The sequence below is a fragment of the Prunus avium genome, chromosome 8, assembly GCF_965620075.1.
Source record: "Prunus avium chromosome 8, drPruAviu1.hap1.1, whole genome shotgun sequence".
NCBI lineage: Eukaryota > Viridiplantae > Streptophyta > Magnoliopsida > Rosales > Rosaceae > Prunus > Prunus avium.
In genome coordinates this window covers 32,855,444-32,881,976 of record NC_142291.1, presented here as the reverse complement: position 1 = coordinate 32,881,976, position 26,533 = coordinate 32,855,444, and the positions used below count along the sequence as shown (strand labels likewise).

At 36.3% G+C, this 26,533-nt stretch overlaps 2 protein-coding genes and 1 pseudogene across 2 annotated transcripts; 1 reads left to right on the top strand and 2 right to left on the bottom strand.

Annotated features, from left to right (window-relative positions):
- Positions 1 to 2,896: 2,896 nt before the first annotated feature.
- LOC110757199 (pathogenesis-related protein 1 pseudogene) lies at positions 2,897 to 3,573 on the bottom strand (annotated as a pseudogene).
- Positions 3,574 to 8,203: 4,630 nt separating this feature from the next.
- Positions 8,204 to 8,908, top strand: LOC110757236 (pathogenesis-related leaf protein 4-like). Its single transcript, XM_021958808.2, has one exon. It carries the CDS (start codon positions 8,224 to 8,226, stop codon positions 8,707 to 8,709), a length of 486 nt encoding a protein of 161 aa, XP_021814500.2. The 5' UTR covers positions 8,204 to 8,223; the 3' UTR covers positions 8,710 to 8,908.
- A 9,726-nt stretch (positions 8,909 to 18,634) lies between these two features.
- LOC110757248 (putative branched-chain-amino-acid aminotransferase 7) lies at positions 18,635 to 21,620 on the bottom strand. The gene is made up of 9 exons (XM_021958819.2): positions 21,528 to 21,620; positions 21,253 to 21,442; positions 20,975 to 21,151; positions 20,707 to 20,838; positions 20,256 to 20,351; positions 19,977 to 20,093; positions 19,569 to 19,664; positions 19,290 to 19,402; positions 18,635 to 18,963 (listed from the first exon to the last, which is right to left on the bottom strand). The coding sequence occupies exons 1-9, from the start codon at positions 21,575 to 21,577 to the stop codon at positions 18,849 to 18,851; spliced, it is 1,086 nt and encodes a 361-aa protein (XP_021814511.1). The 5' UTR covers positions 21,578 to 21,620; the 3' UTR covers positions 18,635 to 18,848.
- Positions 21,621 to 26,533: the final 4,913 nt, after the last annotated feature.

Genomic DNA, 26,533 nt, shown 5'->3' with positions numbered 1-26,533 from the left:
AAGATGGACTGCTAAAACGTATCAATTGATGAAGCCAAGCCCAATCCATGGGCCCATCAAAATGCACACCATACATTCCAGTCTATTTTCGGCAGTCAACTTTCAAGGCCCAAAACATACACTTATACTGCTCAGATGGGAATGCATTCTTCATCAAAGTTGTTCCAATGGGTGTCTATTATGACATATCCAAATTTGAGCCCCATTGGATACATATTGAAATCTCAGGCCTTCATACACCAAGCCTGGTTCAGCAGCATCTTTTATTTCCAGCAACCAAAAGAAAACCCACATGGGTTGGCAGCAAAAGGCAGCCACAATTGAACACCCATGTGAAGAAAGCTTGAGGTGCAGAAAAAGAAGTATGGGATGGGATTGATTCCAACCACACTAACATAGACAAGATGAAGTGGGAGTTATGTGTTGTATTAAATGAGGAATGGTGGTGTTGGATTTCATCATGATGTTCCTCCCTCTTAGCCCTATAAATAGAGGAGTCTTCAAGCTACAAACTTCACTTCAGCCATCCTCCACACTTCCATCATTCCATCAACACATCCAGAAATCATCCTCATACATTCCCACAACCCCAAACACTCAAGCAATCAACCCAATACTCTAAACTGCCCCAAAATCACCAAAACAGCTCCAGAAAACCTCCCTTCCATTTCCCTACGAATTTCCTCTTTCTCAGCCATCACCACTCACTCAAACTCATCCCAAATCACCTCCATATCCTTCATACATCCTTCTAGACGTGGAGAAGCTCTTGGAGAAGCATTGGACACCACAAGAACTTCAGAAAAGGGTTTTTCTACTCTTATGGCATTCATTATGTTTTCCCATTTCTGTTTTAGTTTCTTTTCCATTATGAGTAGCTAAATCCATAACTAGGGCTTCGATGTAACCTAACATGAATATTCTGGGTTTATAAGTTTGAAGTTTGGAGTTTCAAGTTTGATTCATGATTCATGTTCTTATTTATTATGCTTATAAGTTAACATGCTTGTTTGAATGATTGATCACCATTAGAACTTGTTTGTTAACTATCTTGGTTTGAATTAAGAGTAGACACCATGCTTTAATTCGAATTGAACTATGAATAGGAAGAGTATGTATGGACATTCGACAACAGGGATTAGATACATGCTTGGTTGTTTAAATTATTCTTCTATGCTTAATGGGTTCCTAATGCTTAATTTTAGGTTAGACAACAAATGATCAAATTAGGGAATTAGGAACACAAGGTTAGGACCAAACACCATGGCCTAATCATACTTTAGCTAGAATCAATCTTTGAATCTGAATTAAACTTGTTACTTGACTCCTTATAACCCAGAATTGAATTGTTATGGTGATTCGAATGCCCTAGTCTCAAAATCTGTTTTCCATCTCTTAAAACCACTCTTTGTTACATTTCTTTACTTGTTTTTGTTTGCAATTTCATTTTGCTTATTTTGTTCAACAATCACAACCACTCTTGCTTTAAATTCTGTTTTAGACATAACCTCCTACTTTCTTGAATTTGGTAAGCTAAGTACATAACTAGTTTTAACTTCTCAGTCTTCATGGGTACGACCTCGTACTTGTCTTGCTATACTACTAATTGCCCCGTACAATTGCGAGTTAACATAATAATTAACAACAACGTTCAAAATCAATTAATCAGGTTGATGAGATTTTTTTATTTTTTTTATTTTATTTTTTAGTATAGGGAATTAGAGTTTCTCACACACACACATACAAAACTAAGATACCACGGGGTTTCGAACCTGAGACGTCTGGTCTACAAGTCAAGGCTCTTTTCCACTAGGTTAGACCCCGTTAGCGATGTGATCTTGTTCTTAGGGTGATGGATACATTTGTTGATGGGAAAATATTGAGATGTACGTCTAGGTTGGATCATTTAGTTAAATTAGTTTTGTTTGCATATGTGTAACAGTGTAAGTGTAACCAAGGAAGAGCCCTAAACACCCGCCCCTTAAGAACTAAAATCTGTTGTGTCATTTGTATCACCGCCATAAATATCAAGAAACTGAAATTGTTATATAATCAGCACCAAAAAAAGAAAAAGGAAAAAATAACTTAAACTAGTTAAACAATTGTGTCAATTTGGTCAAATATAGAGACATTAATTACAATTACAAAGAACCATCATATTGGCTATGGAGTAAAATTGCGCAAATACGTTCACCTTTCACGAAAATAAATGGGAGCCACACAATGAATCATCATGTCATGGAAGAAGATTAGCAATGTTTGTTATTCCTTTTGTCGGCGTTTGTTAGATTTTTAGTCTTGATCTTTTTTGTTCAATAAAGTCAAGAAACTCTGTGAGTTTTTTGTGTTTTTTCCTCCCATAATTCCAGAAACTTTATTGAGTTTGTTGGGTGTTCTTAGTCTCTTTAGAAGAGTCATGCCAGTTCGCTGCCAATTTTGTCCTTAATATTATTGAATTAGATTCGAGGAAACTATGGCAATAGAAAGGGGTTATAGAAAAGTTATTTTCGAGAGTAATTCTCTCCAGATCCTTTTCAGCTTTTCGGCTAGCTCAGGTCACTAGGTAAGTTTTTCCCTATGTCTGCCATATTGCTAATGAGATGGCTACCTTTATGGTTTGTATCCTTTGTACTCTTTTTTCATTCTATCATCTTTTTATAAATTTTTTTTTTAAGAAAAAAGGGAGCCACACAAAATAGTTGGACATTCCAACAAAATGCGCAATATGTTCTTTGGACTGATGCAATTTGTTTTGCAAGGGGATTGTAGCTCAACTGGTTAAGAGTCTTTACCCTTGAATCCTATGTCCAAGGGTCGATTCCCCTTCTCTCAAAAAAAGAAAAAAAAAAGAAAAGCAACTTTGGACGCAGCATGCATATGTCTCCAGTTTCCAAAATAATACAAAATCATTCTTCATATCCATTAAGTTTAGCATCCACCATGCCGGTGAATAAGATACAATGAATTGATGATCGAACATCACTTCTTAATTCATTTTATTCTTGATAACATAGCTTCATAGATATAGTTGGTTTAGTAAGGCTTCTGCCCAACATAGTTGCCTGGTGGATCATAGTTGCACCCGATGAAGGTACCTCCACTATTGCACCTCACTTTTGCACACCCTACACGAGCTGTGTTACGCCAAACAACCTGCGTATAATGCCCACACACCTTTCCATCAGCACAAGAGTTAGAGTCGTAGTTATAGTCGGCCTTCTCTGCCACCCACAAGTTCACGGCACCCGTGCCTGACAAGTCACCGGTGCTCATGGCAAGGTTTTCGCCGTAGGGCCCACCAGAGTGGACAAGGTTGCAGTCGCCAATGTGTTGATTGGCATAGTCTTGCGCATAGCCTTGTAGCTTCTCATCCCATGACAATGGCCCGACGTTTACCTCCGCTCGAGCGTTGTTATGGGCAGTGAGGTAGTCTTGCGGTGTGTCTTGGGCATGAGTGGATTGGAGAAGGGCAGAGCCTAAAACACAAACGAGGGCTAGGAAAATCTTGGACAGCCCCATGTTGGGTTTTGAGAGTTTGATAATGTATGATGGAGTTTTTTGTTGCGAGAACGAGACATATGGTGTGGAGTATTTATAATGGAAAATGTGGAATTTTATGTGCATTGCTATACAAGAGCGTTCCTAATACGTTACTGACTCTATCAATAATGCATCTAGAAACGTACGAGTTGCTTTGCTATCAGAAAAAATAAAATAAAAGAAGGTATATGAGTTGATCAGTTAGCTAGGTCTGACTAAGGCTAACCGTCAATTTCGGGGAACAAATTGATCGCAAACTTTGGAAGACAAGAAAAGAAAAGTAAACTTTTGGAAAATAGGGGAAAGGATAGAAGTATATACCATACCATGATGCTTTGGAAAATTCTTTATGTTCTTTACCATACCATGTGTAGTGCGTGTAGTTGTACGGGTCTTGAAAAAGAAAAGTGAAGTTAATATAACATTACTCTAAATTAATTTAGCACACTCGTTTGTTAAATTTGCTCCTTCATCTTCTACACATTTGCTCACCACTTTAACCCAAAATATACCATAACCATTATTCTCAATACTTCTATGACTAGTCTCGTTTGTCAAGGGTGCACTAGATTAGACTGGACTAGAGTAGCAAAATGCCTATATTTCATGTGCAATTAAGGCATAATTTGGATATTGTTGTCTAACTTGGAGGATGAAAGAGAACTATTCATAAGAGGTTGATGACTAAAACTTATCCCTCATAATCCCACCATTTTCAAGGGGATTAATGGGGATAAGTTTTAGTAATCAGTCTCTTATAGATAGTCCCTATTATTCCTCCAAAATAGGCAAAATATCCATATTATGCCTTGAATGCACATGAAATATAGGCATTTTGTTAGTTTAGTCTAGTCTAATCTAGTCCTCCCTAACAAACAAGCCCTAATCTCTTGACCGAGACCATGTAGGAAAAGTTTGAAATGTCTATTATGCTCTACAATAATTGCAGGACTACAATGACAATTCAACCAATTTCCTACAAGAATTGTAGGACTACAATGACAATTCAACCAATTTCTAACGCTTTCCCTCAGGGCAAAAGGACGAAAAATGAATGCAAGGAAAAAGGACCCTTAATTATTGAAAGAAAAATTTCCACACTATTCCAATACATACTCCACATGCATGCCTCCTACAACCCCACTTGCTTATCCTTGACCAAAGATTTCCTGAGAAAAACTTATATACCACGTGAATAGCATTGTTTTGCTATTCTTAATTAATTACGTTCCGTCTCGAGTAATAGGATTCCACATGACGATGAATGATTGGATGGGTAGTGGTGGACTCATGAATTTTTCAATGGAGGTGAAATTTTTAAAGGCTAAGAGCTCAAAAAAAAAAAATCTAAATATCCTTATAATTTAAACAATACTATAATGTTATTCATAATTAATTGAAAAAAATAACATTACAATTAACGTACAATTGTTGCCGACAAGGTTTCATATCATGAAAACGTCGTATTATATTTGCATTACTAATATAAGAAAAAAAATCTTTCTCAATGTAAAAAACCAAACTATCACTCAACCATTGATTCTCTATTTTGTTATGCAATGGTGTTTTCACTCATAGCTGAAAAAGCTCTATTTACCAAAGTAGTTGCATAATTGTACAATTATTTGAAGGAGGGTTTAAACTCTTTCTCTTAAAGTATCATTCCATAACAGTATAATTAAAATAAAATAAGGGTTTTATATCTATAACTATGACTAATTGATAAATTAATATCCAATTATCAATTAAATAAACAAATAAAAATTAATTATATCTCAAATCATGTGTCATGCAGCCTCTTCCTCCTTGAGTTTGCTACTGATCTTACTAATACAGAGAAAGTTAAATAAGAAAAAAAATTATTAAAAAAAGAAAACAAATGAATGAACAAAATTGGTGTTTGCTCAACAAAATTGGTGTTTGAACCAGATTCTTGTGAATTGGGATAACAAAATAGTATTATCCCCGTGACATGCGAGTCCTTCTCCTTTCATTATAGTCGATGGAAAAAAACCAATCTAGTACAAAAGCTTTTTGTGTGTTGGAGGATTCTTGGGCTTCACTGTAATTTACAGGTTCATCTCACTTTCCCCAAGTCTCATCACAAGACTAGTAGACGATCTGGCTCTCCTGCTGGCAAAAGTGATGACGTTGACGTAGGACGTTAACATAGCGGCTTATGCCCCAACTATGCTAAGCCATGGACAAATGTTTAGCCTATGGCAGGCTGGGCTCATGCCCGTCCCAAATGTTTGTTAAAAAAATATTACCTACACTACATATGTCCAGCCTACTTAAATTAAACATATACAAACTTTTTCGTTCTTTTCAAATTAAATTAAAAATTATGATTATTAATTTTTTTGGTCTCGCACAAATCCAAAGAGAGGAGATTCATAGGGCCAAACTGAAGTCTCCTATTGTGGAATCAAGAAGTGCGCCATGATGTTGTTTTTAAAATAATAATAATAATAATGTAGTCCCATGTTTTCTCCTTTTTTTTTTAATGTGAAATATATATATATATATATATTAATTTTACTTTTGGTTTTTATTTTAGTTTTTGTATTTGTAGATATAGATGCATTTGAGGTTAAGGCTCATTATGTGCCCCTTCACTATATATGTGTATCTTTTTATGTTTATTAATGAAATTTACTCGTACTGGAGTTTAATATATAAGTTTTGCCCGGTCGGCTTTCGAATCCTGAAACCGCCACTGCACGGAGAGGTTTGACTAGTAAGGCCTTTCAATATGTGTTATAAATAAAATGTTGGCCCTCAATGAAAATTACAGTCCCCTTGTAACACTTTCCTTATAAATACTCCATGCTATATGCCTCATTTCCTACATCAACCACCCAATATATTAGTTTGCATTGTGAGCCTACACACCAACAGGGCCGGATCTACAGAGGAGCAAGGGTGGTCAATTGACCCCTGCAACCTCTGAAATCCTCCATTAAAGCACCCAAAGTTGACCCCTGCAAAGTGTTCGATGAAATGCCCCAAAGGGGCAAGCCCTTGCAGCCGAAGGAGATGGCAGCGCAGGCTGCCCTTGTGCGCAGCGCGCGATTTCTTTTTTTTTAGTTCCCTCGACGTCAAAACGACGTCGTTGCACTTAAGTTTTTTTTTTTTTTTAACCTGGCCAAAACGACGTCGTTTTGGCACAGGTTTTTAAAAAAAAAAAAAAAACTGAAGACTCTGCTTCTGTTTTTGCCCAATCCTTCCCCTTCCTCAAACAAGTTTTTAACTCATTTCTCTCAACTTCTCAAGTCTGAACCCTAAATCCCCAAACCAAGTTCCATCCAACCTTCACTTCCTTCCCCACAAATCCGGCGGCAGCAAAGTGGCGGCGGCGCAGCTCAAATTAAATAAGTAACCCTCAAATTCAATTTGATTTCAAAGGTGGATTTGTCCCTCAAATTTGAAAGTATGTTATCCTAATTTCTTTATGCTTTAATTAATTAGTCAAGATTGTTATATGTTTGTGTTTTTGTTATTTAGTTGTTATTGTTGTTTGTTGTTGAAATTTATTTTGGTTTGTTAGTTTGAATAAATTAGGGCTATTCTTTTATGTTAGTTTGAATAAATTATGGATTTTGGTTTTGGTTAGTTAGTTTAAATAAGTTAGAGTTTTATTTTTATGTTAGATTATATCTTGATTAGTTTCAATAAACTAGGGGTTTTGATTTTGGTTAGTTAGTTAGAATAAATTAGGGATTTACTTTTATGTTAGATTATATCTCTTGGTTAATTTGAATAAATTAAGGGTTTTTGATTTTGGTTAGTTAGTTAGAATAAATTAGTGTTTTTTGTTCGATTATATTTTGGTAAATTTGATTAGTTGTTGGGATTTTATATTGGTTAGTTTGCATAAGTTAGGTTTTTTCTATATTGTTGATGTTTGATTGGTTATTTATACAAATATAGTTATGGAACGCTACTTTAAGAGAAGGTTCGCATCAACTACTTCTAGTTCGGATAATGTGGGTAGTTCGAGTTCGAGAGATGTGGATATTTCAAGAGATGTGGATAGTTCGAAAGAAAGTGAATTGCAAGATATCTTGGCTAATCTTATTGCAGACCCCGGACTTCGGCCTCAAATGTTAGACTATGATCCTAACATTAGAGACGAAGTCCGAAGAGCATATCTACAAAAAGGTCCATGTCAGCCTAAGGATCATACATTTCCACAAACTTGAGATTTATATTAATCATATGCGTACGATGATCGATTTTTCTCAATTGAAAGGGATTGGTAGCCTTGCAAGAAAATTGGTGGAGAAAGGGTTGCATAGAACATATAATTATGTTTATTTGCTTCTCACATTAGCCTTAACTTTACCGGTTGCAACTGCTTCTGTGGAGAGAGCATTTTCTGCTATGAATATTGTGAAAGGTCCACTTCGCAACCGAATGGGAGATCAATGGTTGAGTGATAGTTTGCTTGTTTATATTGAGAAAGATGTATTTGCTTGTATTGATAATGAAACTATAATGTTACGTTTTCAGAATATGAAAACTCGTCGTGGACAATTGTAATGTGGTTTTTTATATTAATTATGAATGATAATATTATCGTTTCATTTTTATGGGTATATTTTGTATAAATTTTTTTTAACCTTTAAACGTTGACCCCCGGAACCAAATTTCCTGGATCCGCCACTGCACACCAATACCATGGGGTTGTCTAAGATTTCCTTTGCCTTCGTTTGTCTCATAGGCTTAGCCCTGCTCCAATCCACTGGTGCCCAAGACTCACCACAAGACTACCTCAATGCCCACAACGCCGCTCGAGCCCAGGTAGGTGTTGCTCCCTTGACCTGGGACCCCAACCTAGCAGCCTATGCCCAAAGATATGCAAACTCCCGTGCTGGTGATTGCAATCTGGTGCACTCTGGCGGGCCTTATGGTGAAAACATAGCGAAGAGCAGCGGTGACTTGTCCGGCACAGCTGCGGTGAACTTGTTCGTAGGGGAGAAGCCCAACTATGACTACAACTCTAACACCTGTGCTGCTGGGAAGGTATGCGGCCATTACATGCAGGTGGTTTGGCGCAACTCAGTTCGTTTAGGGTGTGCAAAAGCGCGATGCACCAACGGAGGCACGTTTATTGGGTGCAACTATGATCCCCGGGGAAACATTGTTGGGCAGAAGCCTTACTAAATTAATTAAGCTTTTTAACAAACAGCTATTAAGCTTTTATTTTCTGTTCAAGAATAAAATGAAAGGAGTGATTGTATGTTTTACTAGCTAGAAGTTAGCATGGTGCTCACTAAGCTAGCTACTTTCATATTTGAATAAAATTTGGCAACTAGCTATGCATGCATATGCTAGCTCCTAGTTAGCCCTGCTATTTGTGAAATGCTTCAGACTTTGATTTTTCGCTTAATGCATGTTTCCTCATTAAGGGAAGTAGACTCGTCTCTAATTTTGCATTAATTCCCGGGTTAAGACAATAAATTACTGTGGAAATTTCTTTGTTGATGAACAATGGAGGCAAGGAACATTTTGTAGAAACTAGGGCATACATGCAGTTTTTTGTCTATCTCACTTATCACGTCATATCACCTATTAAAATTGATGATATAGGAAATTTTAAGTTACTCAATAATGAAGAATAATATATTATCGACACATTCAAGGAAACCCTCAATCAAGAGCGGAGCCAGAAAATTCATCAAGGAGGGTCAACCTCAAATAATAAAATCATCGCAAAACAAGATAAATTTATTTAATAATACAAAGTCTTTATTAATAACTCATATATGTCACTCCAATACATTCACAATCATCCTCAAAGAGTTTTCATCTCTTGAAATATTTTCATAATCACTTCATTATCAATAATATCCAATTTCAAAATTCAAATAATAAAGAAATCATATAAAAATTATTGTTTTTAATTTGAGATAATAAATAAATAACAAAAAAGTGGTTTTAGGTTAGTAATTCTTAAATTATTAAAAAAAAGTAAAGGAAAAAACAATGAAAATTATAACAGCTTGCGAAACTTCAATCAAAAAGGTCAGATTTTAAGAATAAATTATAAACAAAGGGTAAATATAAACAAATGCAAGGTTAATTAGGGAACTCCAGAAGGGTTAGATGACCCTTGTGGGCCTTCATTGTCTCCGCCTTTGCCCTCAGTCCTAGCTAACTAGTTGCTAATTGACCCACCCAATTGCATTGCCCAAAATATTTGGGAGTTAAGATATGTATTGTTCTATGACTGACCTCATTTGTTAGGAAGCACTAGACTAGACTGGACTAGACTAGCAAAATGCCTATAATCCCACCATTTTCAAAGGGATTATGGATTAAAACTTATCCCTTATAATCCCACCATTTTCAAGGGGGTTAGGGGGATAAGTTTTAGTAATCAACCTCTTATAGATAGTCCTCATTATTCTCCAAGTTAGGCAAAATATCCATATTATGCCTTGAATGCACATGAAATATAGGCATTTTGTTAGTTTAGTCTAATCTAATCTAGTCCTCCCTAACAAACAAGCCCACAATCTCTTGACTGAGACCATTTAGGAAAAGTTTGAAATGTCTATTATGCTCTACAAGAATTGTAGGAGGACAATGACAATTCAATCAATTTCTACCCTTTCCCTCAGGGCAAAAGGATGAAAAATGAATGCAAGGAAAAGGACCCTTAATAATTGAAAGAAAAATTTCCACACTATATTCCAACACATACTCCACATGCATGCCTCCTACAACCCAACTTGCTTATCCTTGACCAAAGATTTCCTGAGAAAAACTTATATACCACGTGGATAGCACTATTTTGCTATTCTCAATTAATTACGTTCCGTCTCGAGTAATAGGATTCCACATGGAGAAGTGTAATCGGATGGGCAGTGGCTGACCTAGGAATTTTTCAGTGGAGGTGCAATTTTTAAAGGCTAAAAGCTCAAAACAAATATATATAGACATCTAAATATCCGTATAATTTAAATAATACTAATGTTATTCATAATTAATTGAAAAAAATAACATTACAATTAACCTACAATTGTTGTCGACGAGGTTTCATATCATGAAACGTCGCATTATATTTGCATTACTAATACAAGAAAAAATATCTTTCTCAATGTAAACAACTAAGCTATCAGTCAACCATTGATTTCCTATTTTGTTAGGCAATGGTGCTTTCACAATATTCATAGCTGAAAAAGCTCTCTCAACCAGAGCAATTGCATAACTGATAATTATTTGAAGGAGGATTTAAACTCTCTCTTAAAGTACCATTCTATAACTGTATAATTAACAAAATAAGGGTTTTATATCTATAACTATGACTAATTGACTATATTTTATCAATTAAATAAACAAATCAATATCAAATTATCAATTAAATAAACAAATAAAAATTAATTATGCCTCAAATCATGTGTCACGCAGTCTCTTCCTCCTCGATTTTGCTACTGATCTTACTAATACAGAGAGAGCTAAATAAGAAAATATATATATATATATATATATATATATATATATTAAAAAAAGAAAACAAATGAATAAACAAAATTGGTGTTCGCTCAAGAAAAAAAAAAATTGCATCCGACTTACTTTGAATTGACATATTCACGAAGAAAAATAAAACCGCAGGATTCTTGTGAATGAGGATAACAAAATAGTGTTATCCCCGTGACATGCGAATCCTTCTTCTTTCATTATAGTCAACGGAGAAAAACCAATCTATGACAAAAGATTTTTGTGTGTTGGAGGACTCTTGGGCTTGACTGTAATTTACAGGTCCATCTCACTTTGCCCAAGTCTCATCACAAGACTAGTCGACGATCTGGCTCTCCTGCTGGCAAAAGTGATGACGTTGGCCTTCTGACGTAGGACGTTAACGTAGCGGCTTATGCCCGGAACTATGCTAAGCCATGGACAAATGTTTGGCTCATTATACACAAGTTGAGTTGAGTGGAGAAAGCACGTATAATCTTACATTTTCATTTATTCTTGAAAATACTTGAGGAATTATAGCACAGGAAGAAGTAATATTTTCTATATTTAAAGGCCGTAAACATGTGGAAACGGATTGTGATCTAGTACTTCTGGTTTCTGTTGATGGCGATGGCAATCTATTATTTGCCAAGGGGGGTGTTTTGACACCTTCAACTTTGATGGTTTACATATCATCAACAAAATTCCACACCCAAAAATTAGTATTAACCGTTGACGGTAGGTGACTAATGTACCAAAAATTAATATTCACTGATGTCAAAAATTAAATATATATCAACTAACTCATCATCTCACTATAGTAAGTTTGATGACGTGGAACGCTAATCAATGGATTTACATCAAAAATTTAAAATGCATGGGTTATTCCTAATAAACCCTATCAGTTTTGGGTTTTAATCTACTTTTCTATATAAGTAATTAAAGAATATATGGCGTAATGGTGTTAGAGTCATACACTAAAATTTATCCGTATTGGCGTTTAACAAGTCAATATTGTATTGAGGAAGCACCCATTAGTTATATGATCGTTTCCAAAATGAAGTCCCGTTTACTTACATGTTGTTAGGAATTAAGGATATATAAACTAATATGCTTTCTATAGTCGATGGAAGGGGTGATCAAGTCGAGTCTTTTGTGATGTCAGAAGCACTACATTACATGGGATGGGATAAGTTGCTCAAGATCAGTCAAGAGCCATCATTTGAGACCATGGAGCCAATTGTTTCTAGCAATTTTCTCCCCCTCATCCCCATTCTCTCGCTCCCATGTCTAGGTTGAAAATTGATCACCATGTTGCAACATATCTCTAACTTGTTTTCTGATGGAACAGATAAATAACACTGCAAAGAAACAGATAATCTCTTGACCTAAACCCTTCCGAAAAGTTGAATTCAAAATTTTCAAGAGACAGAGACCAAAAACTAAGAAAAAGTATAAATAATTATAAAAAAAAAAACAACTATTATAATGTGAGTGTTCAACCGAGGGCGGAACTAGGAATTTTTCAACGGGTGGGCTAACCAAAGTTATTGGCTTAAAAACTAATGATAATTTTTCTTGTACTTTATAGTTTTTCTAGAAATAAAATATATATTAAAGCATTCATAGCTCCATTGACTAATTTCCAATAAGCTTTAACATAAAATAAATACAAGTGAAATGCACCCAAAAACACACATAATATCAAAATGAAAATATGTTCAACAAAAGAATCGAAATTGTACATATTCAAGTTGTGCCCTATGTTCCTTGGGAGAATTGAAATCTTCTTGTTATTGTGTATGAATCGATATTGTCAGCAAATTCTTTTTCAATGTAGACAATAATATAAACTGCTATAAACTCGTTCTTCATATGAACCGTACCGCGCCCACCCTTTGGACTACCAAATTGAAAAGAGTGTCATTAAAATTGACGAAAAAAAATTAAGAAAACAATGGGAAAAAATAGGAAAAGGTAGAGAGTAAAAGTCATGAGTGTTTACTAAGGGATTATTTCTTAATTGAGCAAGCAAATTAATCTAAAATCACATTAAAATACATTTATTATATTTTAATTTTCAGAAAAGACTACCTGGGCTAGAACCCATGGTAGCCCTTAACTTGGTTAATTTCGTCAATGTGTTCAACTCGAAACAAATTTATAATCTATGGAAAGGCCCAAGAATATTGAAACTATTAATGCAGAACTTTCATCCTTGACTGGAATACTGTCAACAAATTCACAATAGTTTTTGAAATTATGATTGAAATCACATGGGATTATCATATCAAATATTTCAACGAAGATAGTACATTTTCAAAAACTAATGCCATTGAATGGAGGATTTGAGTCTCACACGCCTTGAGCAGTAAACATAAGACCAAGAGGGATGTCTATACACGGCAGGCAATACGGTTGTGTTGCGTACTTGGATAAATTTTGGACCTTGGGATAGACTCCTTCGCTTAAATTGCTACTACGTACTAGGGGTGGGCATTCAAACCGGGAAACCGAGAAACCGAGCCGAATCGAGCCGAATCGAACCGGAAAAAACCGAGTTGACCAAAAAACCGGATTGAGTTGACCAAAACCGAACCGGACCGGTTCTGTGCGGTTCTAGTTCCGGTTTACCATCTCTAAAAACCGGACCGGCTTAATTAATATATATTTATATTATAAATTATATATATATATTTAATAGGTTGCTCTTTTTTATTGGTTGTGTAAGGACTTACCATACACGCACACACACATGATTATCACCTATACTACTATACAATTCCTCTCTCGCACTTTCTTTTTACCCTTTCTCCTGGTTCCTTTTTATCTCTTTCTTTTCCTATCTCTCTTTTCTTCTTTCATCTTCTTCTTCCGTCTTCTTCTTCTTTTACTTTCTTCAACCCTTTCTCTCTTTCCCTTTCTGCTTGTTCCAATTTTTATTTTCTATCCCTCTTTCGTCTTCTTCTTTTTTCTCTTTCTTTTTCTTCCCCTTTCTCTCTTCCTCTTTCTTTTTCCCCTTTCTGCTGGTTCCGTTTTTTTTTCCTATCCCTTTTGCTTTTTCTTCTTTCTCTTTCTTCTTCTTCCCCTTTCTTCTCATTTTTGCTGGTTTCGATTTTTTTTTTTCCATATCTCTCTTTCTTCTTCCCCTCCTTTCTCTCTTCCTTTTTCTTCTTCCCATTTCTGCTGCTTTCGAATTTTTTTTTCTATCTTCTTCTTCTTCTTCTTCTTCTTCTTCATCCCCCTTATGGTGGTTCTGATTTTTTTTTTTCTCATCCCTCTTTCTCCTTCTTCTTTTTCTTCTTCTTCCTCTTTCTGGTTTGTTTTTTGTTTCTACTTTCTATGCAGTGCACATATATGTGTTAAGTTCTTGTATATTTTGATTAAGATATTGTAGATCTGGGGATTCTTATTAAGTTTGTATATTTTGATTAAGATCTTGTAGATCTGGGGATTCTTTTTAAGTTGTTATTGTGAAAACGAGGTATATGATTTTTGAAGATAAGATATTTTCTTTTGTTTTTCTGGTATTTTTTTCTTTGATTTTATTATTTTCTGTTATTTTCTATTTTGAAGCTTCAAAACCGGGAACCGCAGGAACCGAGCCGGAACCGGTAGGTCTGGATTTTGTCGGTTTTGTTCATGAGTTTTTGTCAAAACCGGACCGAACCGGACCGGATAAACAGTACGGTTTCGGTTCTAATTTTGCCTGAGAACCGGTCCAAACCGGACCGTGCCCAGGCCTACTACGTACTCTCTTGTTCTTGTTTAAAATATCAGTAAATTTTGGTGCCTATATGGTTAACTATTACTAATCCTGAATTCCTGCAATTATAATGCTATTTTGCCTAAATAAGGGTTTGAGTTTAATTACAATATGATCTTGCTTGCTTGCTTCAATGTCATCTTTTATTTTTAATCAATGGGTATCCACGTGTAGACGACGGGATTTGGATTTTACCTTTCTTTAATATTGAGAATAAAGATAGTAAAAACACTTAAAAAGATTTCTGTCATGAAAAACCAGTAAATCCCACATTGGAGAAGTATAATGCTTGTGAAGTACTTAATATTGTTAACTCCTAAAATTTTGATTGCCGAGCCTAGTAACACGGGCTTGTGTCCCAATGTGGGGGCATTAAACATGGAATGTGAAGGGCTTGTGTCCCAATGTGGGGGCATTAAACATGGAATGTGAAATTAGTCTTATCACGTAGAAAACCTACAGCACAGTGCCCTAAGTTCAGCCCATTATTTAATTGCACTACTTAATGGTCCAGCCACAAAAGTAGCTTTCTTCAAAGAAGCCAGTGCCCAATTTTATTTTTAAGTTGAATTTTAATGATTTTTATTTATTTAACTTTCATTTTTTTTCCTTTTTTTATGGCATTAAAATTTAATTTGTGTAGAGAGCATACATCATGAAGAAATGGCTTTCCACATCCGCTATCCGCTCCAACAGCTTCCCCTCAAGGCCACACCCGTTCAAGAAGTCGATGAACATTTGTGTAGATTGAGATCCTTCTGAGGCCACCTCCACATCCTCCTCATCAATCAGAGCCACAAACTAAGTGGCCTCCAAGACTTGCATGATTTTATTGATAGGTTGCTTCAGTTGCCCCTCACTCAACAAGACTTGGCCCATAATTAATTATAAATGGACTAATGAGCTATTAGATAACTCACCTAGGCTCTCGGATGTACATCTTTGTACTATATTTTATCAGGCAACAAGAAGACTCTCTGTCAATGAATAAAATTATTGGTACTATATTTATTTTCAAATATTCGAATATATTTAAATAATTCGTATATATTTAAAGAGTATAGTCAAAAGTGTATCAATTTTTAGAAATTTTTGCATTGTGCTATACTAGGTAAATCCCTGCTTCACAAACCGAAAAATGCCGGTAAGAATTCACATCAAGAAGATAAAACCCACAACAATTGGGGTGAAGTAGCTTGTTGACCCAGAAAAACCGAGTATAGCCGCGCGGCTATTCTATATGTATATAAGGACCCGCCTGGCCTTTAGGCGCCCACGTTTCAAGGAGTTTCGGCTGCTTGTCTGTGACTTTGGCCCGGAGATGAAGGAAGTGATTCAAACACTGGAAGAGTGACTGCTTCTACTTTGTGTCAACTTACTAACAATAATGGCAATGGTCTCATGATCCTAGTTGAGGAAGGAGAAAGTTAATCTGTTTTCTATTGCCTTGAGATTCTTCATAGCCTTGTGGATTGTCTTTTTCACCATGTTCCTCGAGGTCAAGGATTTGTTAACCTCACTTGTGACTCCAGTTTCTCACCTCCCTCCCCGCCTTCTTCGTAGGATTGATTGAAGTTCTTGTGCACATTCCTGGGTTTGCAACAGGGCATCCTTGACACTGCAGCAAGAGCTCAAATTGATAACAAAATTTGACATATAGAACTTACGTTAGTTAAAGATGTAACTGAGAGAGAGGCCCAATTGAAAGCCCATCTCTCCTTCTATTTTTCTCATCAACACGAGCCGAGGCCCAAGTCTAACACGAGCCGTCTTCCAGCCCTCCCGGCGACCTCTCATCTTCTTCAATCCTCATCTCGCATCCCCAAAATCTGAACCACCATCATCATCTCGTTGGAGCGGATAGTCCCCGCCTAGGCCTATTTTTCAAACACTGCCTGATCATCAGAAACCTCCGCAGAAAATAGTATATTCTTATAGCTTCCTGATGCTAATTCCTTGCCTAAAGTCCTTGAAAAACTTCCTCATAGGAAATCATGCCCGCCCACCCGAAAGCCATTGTTCATGAATAATTTCTGCATTCATTTCCTTGCACTAGTCTAGGGAAGAAAACATGTGATGCATTTCTTTCTTGACAGAGAAAAGCAATGAAAACACTTGAAATAAGCAAACTGACGTTGATCCCAATCTATTTCAGTCAATTTCTGCCAGTGCCAACCAAGCAGGCAATTCTCTCAAGGAAAAAACATGCGTTCATGGCAGAACCAGTTACAGTGAGCAATAACTTGCCAATGTCATCAGAGGGAGGCCCTACAACAACGTACTAAAATGATGAATTCCCTACCCTCCATAACACAATCACCATCCAAAAAAGACAACTTGCAGGCAAGTATACTATCTTACTGGACAATCATTATTGAAGATGCAGAGCTTGAAAATCTTGTTAGATACCCTGCACTGCATGCATGGCCCTTATACTAGGCCGACTGCCGTTAAACGCAGACCTAAGCACGCAGACTTTGCTGTTTGTACGACTGAACTGCCCCTCCACAACTAAATTGACCAACTTGAAACGACAGGACCGAAGTGTTAAAAGTGGAAAGTGAGGGTTTAAGCACACGCTACCATTTCGTCTTCCCGAGCCACCACCATCACCTGCGCCTTCACCTCTCTCGCTCTCTCATAATGGCAGCTTCCACTGCGACGAAGCCCTCGGCTGCAAGGTCCACAAGTTAGTTAAGTAGCATCCTAGTTCCTGAAGGTTCTGATTGATAGATTGCTTCGAGTCACTGTGATATATTGGTATCTTAATTTAGTGTTTTAAAAAGCTTTCCTCTTTGTGTGTTCTGTACACTACACACAAATGCACGAATTTTCTTTTGTAATTTTTCTGACCCTCTGGTATTTGTGAATTTAGTGAATTGCCTTTGGATAGACTTAGAAGTTGTTTGCAAATTAGCAGAAGGCATGGCTCCAAATCTTAGCCTGGAAATCAATGTTGAAAATCGTCTTGACACCCTGCTGCAACAAAATAAAATGAATACTCATCATTCTTGTCATGGATTCTAGCGATATTGGTGGTGTTTGCATTCAGTCACTTAGTAGTTCTAACTTCTAATTATATGTAGTGACCGAGACACGGATATTCATGTTGAGAGTGTTATCTCATATTGGAAATAAAAGTCTTGCCTTAGTAGTTTAAAAGATCTTCTTTCTCTACCCATTGCCAATTGATTTTAGATTGATCAGTATCCATATTCTAAAATGGTATCAATATATTTGGGTTGTCCACATGTTTAGCTTGAGCTAAGCTACACGTGAGGGGCATGTTAGAGTGTTATTCTACACTAGAAATAGAAGCCTTGCTTTTTTTTTTTTTGTCTTTAAATAATCTCCACCATTGTCAATTGATTTTGAGTTGGATGCTCACATTCTAATAATCTTATCTACCTATTTTATAACACGTGGATATATCAGTGTATAGTGTTTGAGCGTCAACTTTACCTCAAAGTATAAAGGAGAAAACGAAAGAACAAGAATCCAAAGCAAAGCAGGATAGAATATCATTTCTACTCTTCAAAAAAAAAAAAAAAAAAAAAAAAGGAAGCAGAAGATTCAGAATATGAACAAACACTTTAAAAAAAGGTATGGTGAAATAGAGAGCGGGGTTGAATGTGGTACGTACCAATTGGCTTTTCCCAGAGGTGGGATTGAATGTGGTACGTACCAATTGAATGTAGTTTTTTTTATCTTTCTTTCTATCCAGCTGGCAAGTTCTGATTGGTTGAGGCAGATTTTCAAGCAACCAAAGAATTGTCCAAAAAATAACTTCGGGAAAAAAAAAAGCAACAAGAAATCCATTTGTTCTCAATCCTCATCGATGTCGAAATAAACTCTCTCTGAACCAGTAATGTTTAATAATGCACAAGATTACTACTTGTGGATTCAATTATTTGTAAATAAGGGTTGGAATTAAAGTCAATATTATGACAAAAAAGAAAACAAGATTTAGTGCTTGCAATAACAATTGAAATCAAAGAACATCTTTGTGTGCATAGCTAGAGAAGAAGCTTCATTGGCAATGAGATATAGAGATGAAGCAGCTAGCTAGCTTGATTCAATCAATGAGCATGGTCCAGCCCATCTTGTCCTCAACCACACCTGTTTGAATCTCTTTAAGCACTACACGCAGTTTGTGGAACACAGTTTCTTCCCCTGTTCTGTATTCAATCCTACATCAACATAATCCATTTTTAGCTATTAAATTCCAAGGACAAGATAGATAATGCCCATATATTTTTAGGAAATCTTTTCCTCATCAGTGTTTTTGTTAATTAAAAATTTAATTACTTTGTGGATATGTTTCATTTGAACCATTTCGATGTACTGAAAGTGTTTTTTTTATTAGAAGCATGTCGAAAATCACTCGGAAATGCTTGTTTTTATAACTCAGAAGCACTATCTAAAAACACTCTCAAACAAACTACTCTATTTTCGTCAAAGATAATCAAAAAAGCTTTTGACAAAACCAAAAACATTCTCAAACACATGTATCTACCTTTTATCTTGATGTGTTATACTAGCAACAGCAGTGACTTCCACCGCAGTCCCTGTACAGAAAACCTCATCGGCAGCCAACACATCCTCTAGCGGAACATCACGTTCCTCCACCTTAACCAATTTTAAAAAAACATGCTTTTAGAGGTTGCTATGATAAATCACAATTATGGAATCGCTTTTCATATAAGTCAACATTATTGATTGCCTTGTACATTGTAAAATATAACAAGCCAAGCAGTAATAATATAATGCTTTGGGGAAAACAAGGGGTGGTTACCATGTAATTCAGATGACGAGCAATTTCTATGATGCTTTTTCTTGTGACCCCTGGAAGAACAGTTCCGGTGGTACGTGGAGTTAAAATCACATTATCCTACAGCAGTGAAAAAATTGTCAGACTGATGAAAAAAAATTGTTCATCTCATACTTGCTAGATAACTGTTGTTTTGCTATAGTCCGTGAGACTGTGAATGCAATTTTTAACCATCAAGAGCGTTTATTTGAATGATCCGACAATGTAACATGTCAGATTGATCGATAAGAAAACCATTCTTTATGCTCTATTATTTCCTTTCGTCAGTTTGAAAACATTTTAACAACCCAGAAAGTCACTTGCACATGCAATATGAAACGAGAAAAAAAAAAAACCCGACAACCAACCCTAAAAAAGTGTCATCAATAATACCTTCACAAAGAAAATATTACATGTAGAAACCTCCTCGATATTTTTTCCAGTGGCTGCATCCAGAAACAGGACATCAGTGAACCCTTTGGCCCTAGCCTTCGTCACTACTTCAAAAATCTGTTGTGTATAGCAAATTGGATTGGAGCAAAAACAAAAATTATTTAGATTAATCCAATAAGATCTAATCGTTAAAAGAAAAAAAGAAAAAAAAGTTTCTTCCCATGTCCCAAATTCCAAGTCCTATCCATTTTCATTATGCAAGTTGCCTGTTTTACTTACAGGTGAATAGTTGGTAATGCTTTTGACGCCTCCAGTTCCTCCTGGTGTGGCCCTTCGAACCTCATTCTCTATGTACAAATTCATTGTGGAGCCACGCTATTGTTACATGGACAAAATCAATTGTCGTTTTAATTAGAAGACAACATTTCAATAAAAAAATTTAGCAATACGAAGACAAAATTCAAAATATGGTGGGCGCCTCAAAGTATGAGAAAAACAAAATTGATACGAAACAAATTAGCAGAAAAACTAACATACTTAAAGGAAATTACTATTGGTGCAACTTATTGGCGCCTAATTGGAGGACTGCTGTAACTATTTTTGAAGAGTATGGACGAAAATGCAACTCCGGTATAACTTATGAACTATTGTTACAGTTTAGCCTAATATGTAATATGTGGATGAGTTATTTATGAAAAGTTAAATTTAAAACCAATTGATGATAACTTACTTTGTGATAATTACCAACTGGAGTAGCAAATATAAGGAATGTGTATTCTGGTGATGGCCCGAGGCCAAGAACAGGGCCACTTCCAATGAGCAATGGCCTAATATACAATGCTCCTTTCCCTTCAGGTGGTACCTATGCATGCATATATTTCCAAGTGATAAAAAAAAAATTTAAGAATTCATAAACACCCCTGCGACACAGTATTGAAAATTAAGTAGTAACGTTTTGAATTCCAAAAGTAAAGGGTCTAAAGTGAAAATGCGTATACCCAACGCTTGTTGGAAAGGACTGTTTGCTTTAAAGCATCAAGGAATTGGTGAGTAGATGGAGATGGCATGCACAATCTCTCTGCACTCATCTTCATTCTTAGAGCATTCTCTTCAGGCCGGAACAGCTGAACACGACCGTCTTTGGTCCTGATCGCTTTAAGACCTTCTAATACGCCCTGATGACACCACCGTATATGGATAAATACTTTTAACCACTAGAACTACAAGCTTAAATACTTCGAACATATTATTAAATTGTGACGAGTTAATGTACAACCTGTCCATAATTCAAGATTCCAGAAAATGGGCTGAGCTCAATTTTCCCATAGGGAGCGAGGTGGCCTTGTGAAAAGTTATCCCCATTGGAACATTTCATAATGTACATGTAATCTGTTGGAATTACTCCAAATTCAAGTTCATCCCAGTTCATGGCATCACCATACTTTTCATGTGCTTCATGACTGCACCTAATTTCATCCATAAATAAAGATATGTATAAGAGATAAAATTAACAGAGCTTAACACTATGTATATATAAATCATATAAATCACCTTTGAACAGTAGATTCAGAAATTGCTTGCAGAGCAGGGGAAGGAGGCATGGCTGCAAATTAATGTGGGATAAAGTCTTACACAGCTGCAACAAAGAAACTGATCACACTTTGTTAGATTGTTAATTTTAAAATTGAGTAAGTAAATTATGAGAGAAACCCCATTTTTGGTGAGAAATGTGTCGAGAAAAAGGTTTTGTGTGAGTTGGGGTTTTGTTTCAAACAGTTGTGTTCTTTTTGCTTGCAAAAATGTAATCAGAAGAATTTTTTATTGTACCTTCAAAAGGGTGAAGAAGTGGGAAGAATGAATTTCCAAAGTAAAATAATAAAATTAAACTACAAAACTAATTTATTTATCTAATTTTGTCTTCTGAATCAGAACTACAAAAATAATTAACTTAAAAGTAGATTCAGAAAAATGAACAAACACTTCTTAACAGAATATGCAGATGAGCGAGAATGAGAGAAAGAGAGAGAGAGAGAGAGTATGATACTTACGAACTGGAGAGACTACAAAGAAAGTGGCGGGGCTTGCGTGCAAACAGCAGAAGGATGCTATCTTTTATATGGAGTTAACTGTATACCAACTAGCCTTTGCAATAATTTGATTGGAAAATATCTCATCTTTGGTTGAATGCGAGCACAATATATATTTGTAATGAGTTTGAATTATGACTGTAAAAAATTAATCGGTAATTAAATATATTATTATTAAATATCATGACTAATTTCGCTATATTATCAGTCAACAGCTCAATATCTTACGAAAACAATAACTCAACCACTAACAAAGAAAAGTTTTTGGATAAAAAAGAAAAGATCAAGGCATTTCTTTTATCAATATCCGCCGGCTGCGAATCCTCCCATTAAGATAAGTATTGTAAAAGTGAACGTGAAGAAGTTTACGTAAGAAAAGATCAAGGCATGCCTTCATTTTTCAACCCAAATGGCACCATTTCTTTCTTCAAATAAAAAATATATATATTTAAAAAGCAAACTAAATTGACGCTTAGGATTTTCCAACGTCAATTTTGAGGGCTCAACATTTTGAGTAAATTGGCTTTTTTTTTTGGAGGGGGCGGCGGGGGGAAGAGCTGGTTAATTACCTGGAAATTGAGATGAAGAGCAATTTCCAGGAAATTGAGAAGTTGTCTTTTCCAGAAGTTTTCATGATGAAATTGTAGTCAGTTGGAGTGAGATTGAACCCAAGTTTATCCCAATTGCTAATCAAAAGCATGCACATTAAACCCTCCTGTTTTGTTTTTTCCCTTTTTTGGACATTTAAAATTAAGTAACTCATGTGACCCTTTTTCTTTCCAAAATCCTGTATCCTCTTTTCTTATAGATTAGGTCAAAATCTGACCTTATTTTGGTTTTTTTTTTTAATATGTTTTTATATATAAATAATTTGTTTTGTTTGGCTTCTCAAACCACCCTTTTTGCTGCTGTTAGGTACATTGCATACTCTTAACACTCATACAAACAAACCTAACCATCTCTGCTTCACCTTAAGCTTTTGTCACTGCAAGATTATGGAAGAAAGTAGCTTCTTTGTTTGTCTCTGCGGGTTTTGAGCCGAAGGAAGATGGAATTGCCATAACAATAAGCAAACTTTTGGGATTTTGGTACATTCTATTCTATCAGTACAATGAGGAGGAGGAGAAGCTTAGTAGATCTCCATGCTCCATCCCTTCTTGTCCTCCAGATGACCTGTTCGGATTCCGGTTAGAGTTTCATATAGTTTCTGAGATAATGCTCTTTTTCCTGTTTTATATTCAATCCTGCAATGGCTTGACATCCCCAAATTAATAACCATACAAATTATAAATCTTAGAAGCGAGGACAAAACCAATTTTTTTTAGGTGTGTTTATAGTTTTTAAATGGTACAGGGTTTCTTTATAATACTATGTCTAAGATTGGGTATATAACTAAATTTTTATTTTTTTTAATGCACTGCACCTTTTGTGTGATTTCTGAATTTTTTTAAAAAAATAGTATAGCCACGCGGCTACACTTATTTTGACACGTGGGCGCTTAAAGCCAATGCGGGTCCATATATAGAATAGCCGTGAGGCTATACTCGGGTTTTTATGATTTAAAAAAAAAAAAATAGTATAGACGCTTAACACGTGGGCGCCTAAAGGCCAGGCGGGTCCTTTTTTTTTAATATTTAAATATCGGTTTTTTCTGAGTTATTTAAAAAAAATAGGTATATATAGACAAAAGGCCAGGCGGGTGCCATATATTATATATATATATATAGAATAGCCGCCCGGCTATACTCGGTTTTTCTGAGTTTCAACGAGCTACTTCACCCCAATTGTCGTGGGTTTTATCTTTTTGATGTGAATTCTTACCGGCATTTTTCGATTTGTGAAGCAGGGATTTACCTGGTATAGCACAATACAAATATTTCTAAAAATGATAAACTTTTGACTATACTCTTTAAATACATACGAATTATTTAAATATATTCAAATATTTAAAAATAAATATAGTGCCAATAATTTTATTCATTGACAGAGAGTCTTCTTGTTGCCTAATAAAATATTGACATCTCTCTCTTTCTCTCACTCTCTCATCTGAAACCAAGATCTCAAATTGATAACAAAATTTGACTTATAGAACTTACGTTAGTTAAAGATGTAATTGAGAGAGAGGCCCAATTGAAAGCCCATCTCGCCTTTTGTTTTTCTCATCAACACGAGCCGAGGCCCAAGTCTAACACGAGCCGTCTTCCAGCCCTCTCCGCGACCTCTCATCTTCTTCAATCCTCATCTCGCCACCCCAAAATCTGAGCCACCATCATCATCTCGTCCCTGACCTTGGAGATTCCAAAATGGCGTTTTTTTTCTGGGTCAGACCCGCCCAGGCCGCCTAGCGCCTAGTCCCCGCCTAGGCCGATTCTTCGAACACTGCCTGATCATTAGAAACCTCCGCAGAAAATAGTATATTCTTACAGCTTCCTGATGCTAATTCCTTGCCTAAACTCCTTGAAAAACTTCCTTATAGGAAATCATGCCCGCCCACCTGAAAGCCATTGTTCATGAATAATTTCTGCATTCATTTCCGTGCACTAGTCTAGGGAAGAAAACATGTGGTGCATTTCTTTCTTGACAGAGAAAAGTAATTTAAACACTTGAAATAAGCAAACTATTTCAGTCAGTTTCTGCCAGTGCCAACCAAGCAGGCAATTCTCTCTCAAGGAAAAAAACATGCGTTCATGGCAGAACCAGTTACAGTGAGCAATAACTTGCCTATGTCATCAGAGGGAGGCCCTACAACAACATACTAAAATGATGAATTCCCTACCCTCCATAACACAATCACCATCCGAAAAAGACAACTTGCAGACAAGTATACTATCTTCCTGGACAATCATTATTGAAGATGCAGAGCTTGAAAATCTTCTTAGATAACCTGCACTGCATGCATGGCCCTTATACCAGGCCGACTGCCGTTAAACGCAGACCTAAGCACGCAGACTTTGCTGTTTGTGGACTGAACTGCCCCTCCACTACTAAATTGACCAACTTGAAACGACAGGACCAAAGTGTTAAAAGTGGAAAGTGAGGGTTTAAGCACAAGCTACCATTCGTCTTCCCGAGCCACCACCATCACCTGCGCCTTCACCTCTCTCGCTCTCTCATGGCTACCGCTACTTCAGCTAAGCGAGTCGGCACTCATAATGGCAGCTTCCATAGCGACGAAGCCCTCGGCTGCAAGGTCTACAAGTTAGTTAAGTAGCATCCTAGTTCCTTCAGGTCCTGATTGATAGATTGCTTCGAGTCACTGTGATATATTGGTATCTTAATTTAGTGTTTTAAAAAGCTTTCCCCTTTGTGTGTTCTGTACACTACACACAAATGCATGACCCTGTGGAATTTGTGAATTGTGGCACTGTCATGTGTGCTGGGGGTCTTATTCAAACTATTTGGGCTGCCTGTATTAGCCTAGGCACTGGAGCATATCAAGTTAATCTGTATTAGCAAAGCAGATGTGCTTTGAAGTCCTTAATCAATTGTTTTGTTGTGGTTTGTCCTTAGCAAAGAGAAATGTGTGAGGGAGAAGCGAGATATATGAGATCATGCTAAGCGTTCCATTTCTGCACAATATTTTCGTAGAAAACAGTAGGAAATAACTTACTGCTGTGGGGGCAATGGCTCCCATTCTGCTACGAGAGAGCAATGCGTGAAGCTTCTTCAGTGCCTGCCTGCTGCTGTGTTTTCGCCTCACTGGCTCACTCTTGCGTTTGGGCGGGATGGTTTTACATATAAAAACTAGTCCTGCTTTGCACTTGGCGTCTTGGCCCAATTTCCCTCCTACCTGTTTAATTTAATAATTTAATTCAACTTCAGTTCTTGAGATGCACTAATCTCAACCATTCAATCAATATCCCCACTTGACTTCACTTTAATGGATGGCTTGGATTTGCACACTAATTGTAGTAATAGCAGAGGACTTCAAAACATTTAATTTCATCATTACATGCAACTGACCCAATTTAGGTCTAAATAGTACAGTGAGTAGTTCTAGTGCATTGTTGAGTAATAAAAGGTAGGTATAGGAGTTTTTGCAGGTTCATAAATAAAATGGATTCATAACATGTTTTGCACTTATATACTGAGTTTCGGTATCAACATCGATTGGTAAAAGTAGTTGAATTGTAAAACACCTGGTGCAATCATATCGAAAACTAAGTAGTTGAATTGTAAATTCCAGAAGTGCAGGGTCCGAAGTGAAAATGTGAATACCCAACGCTTGTTGGCTAGGACTGTTTGCTTTATAGCATCAATGAATAGCTGAGTAGAAGGAGATGGCATGCACAATCTCTCTGCACCCATCTTCATTCTTAGAGCATTAAGTTCAGGCCTAAAGAGCAGAAACCGGCCGTCTTCTGTCCTGTTCGCCTTAAGACCTTCATGTAAGCCCTGATCATGGCACACCATATATTAAGAACATGTCACAGAAAAATCTAATTATTAGGTTGTGGCTCAAACTAATTA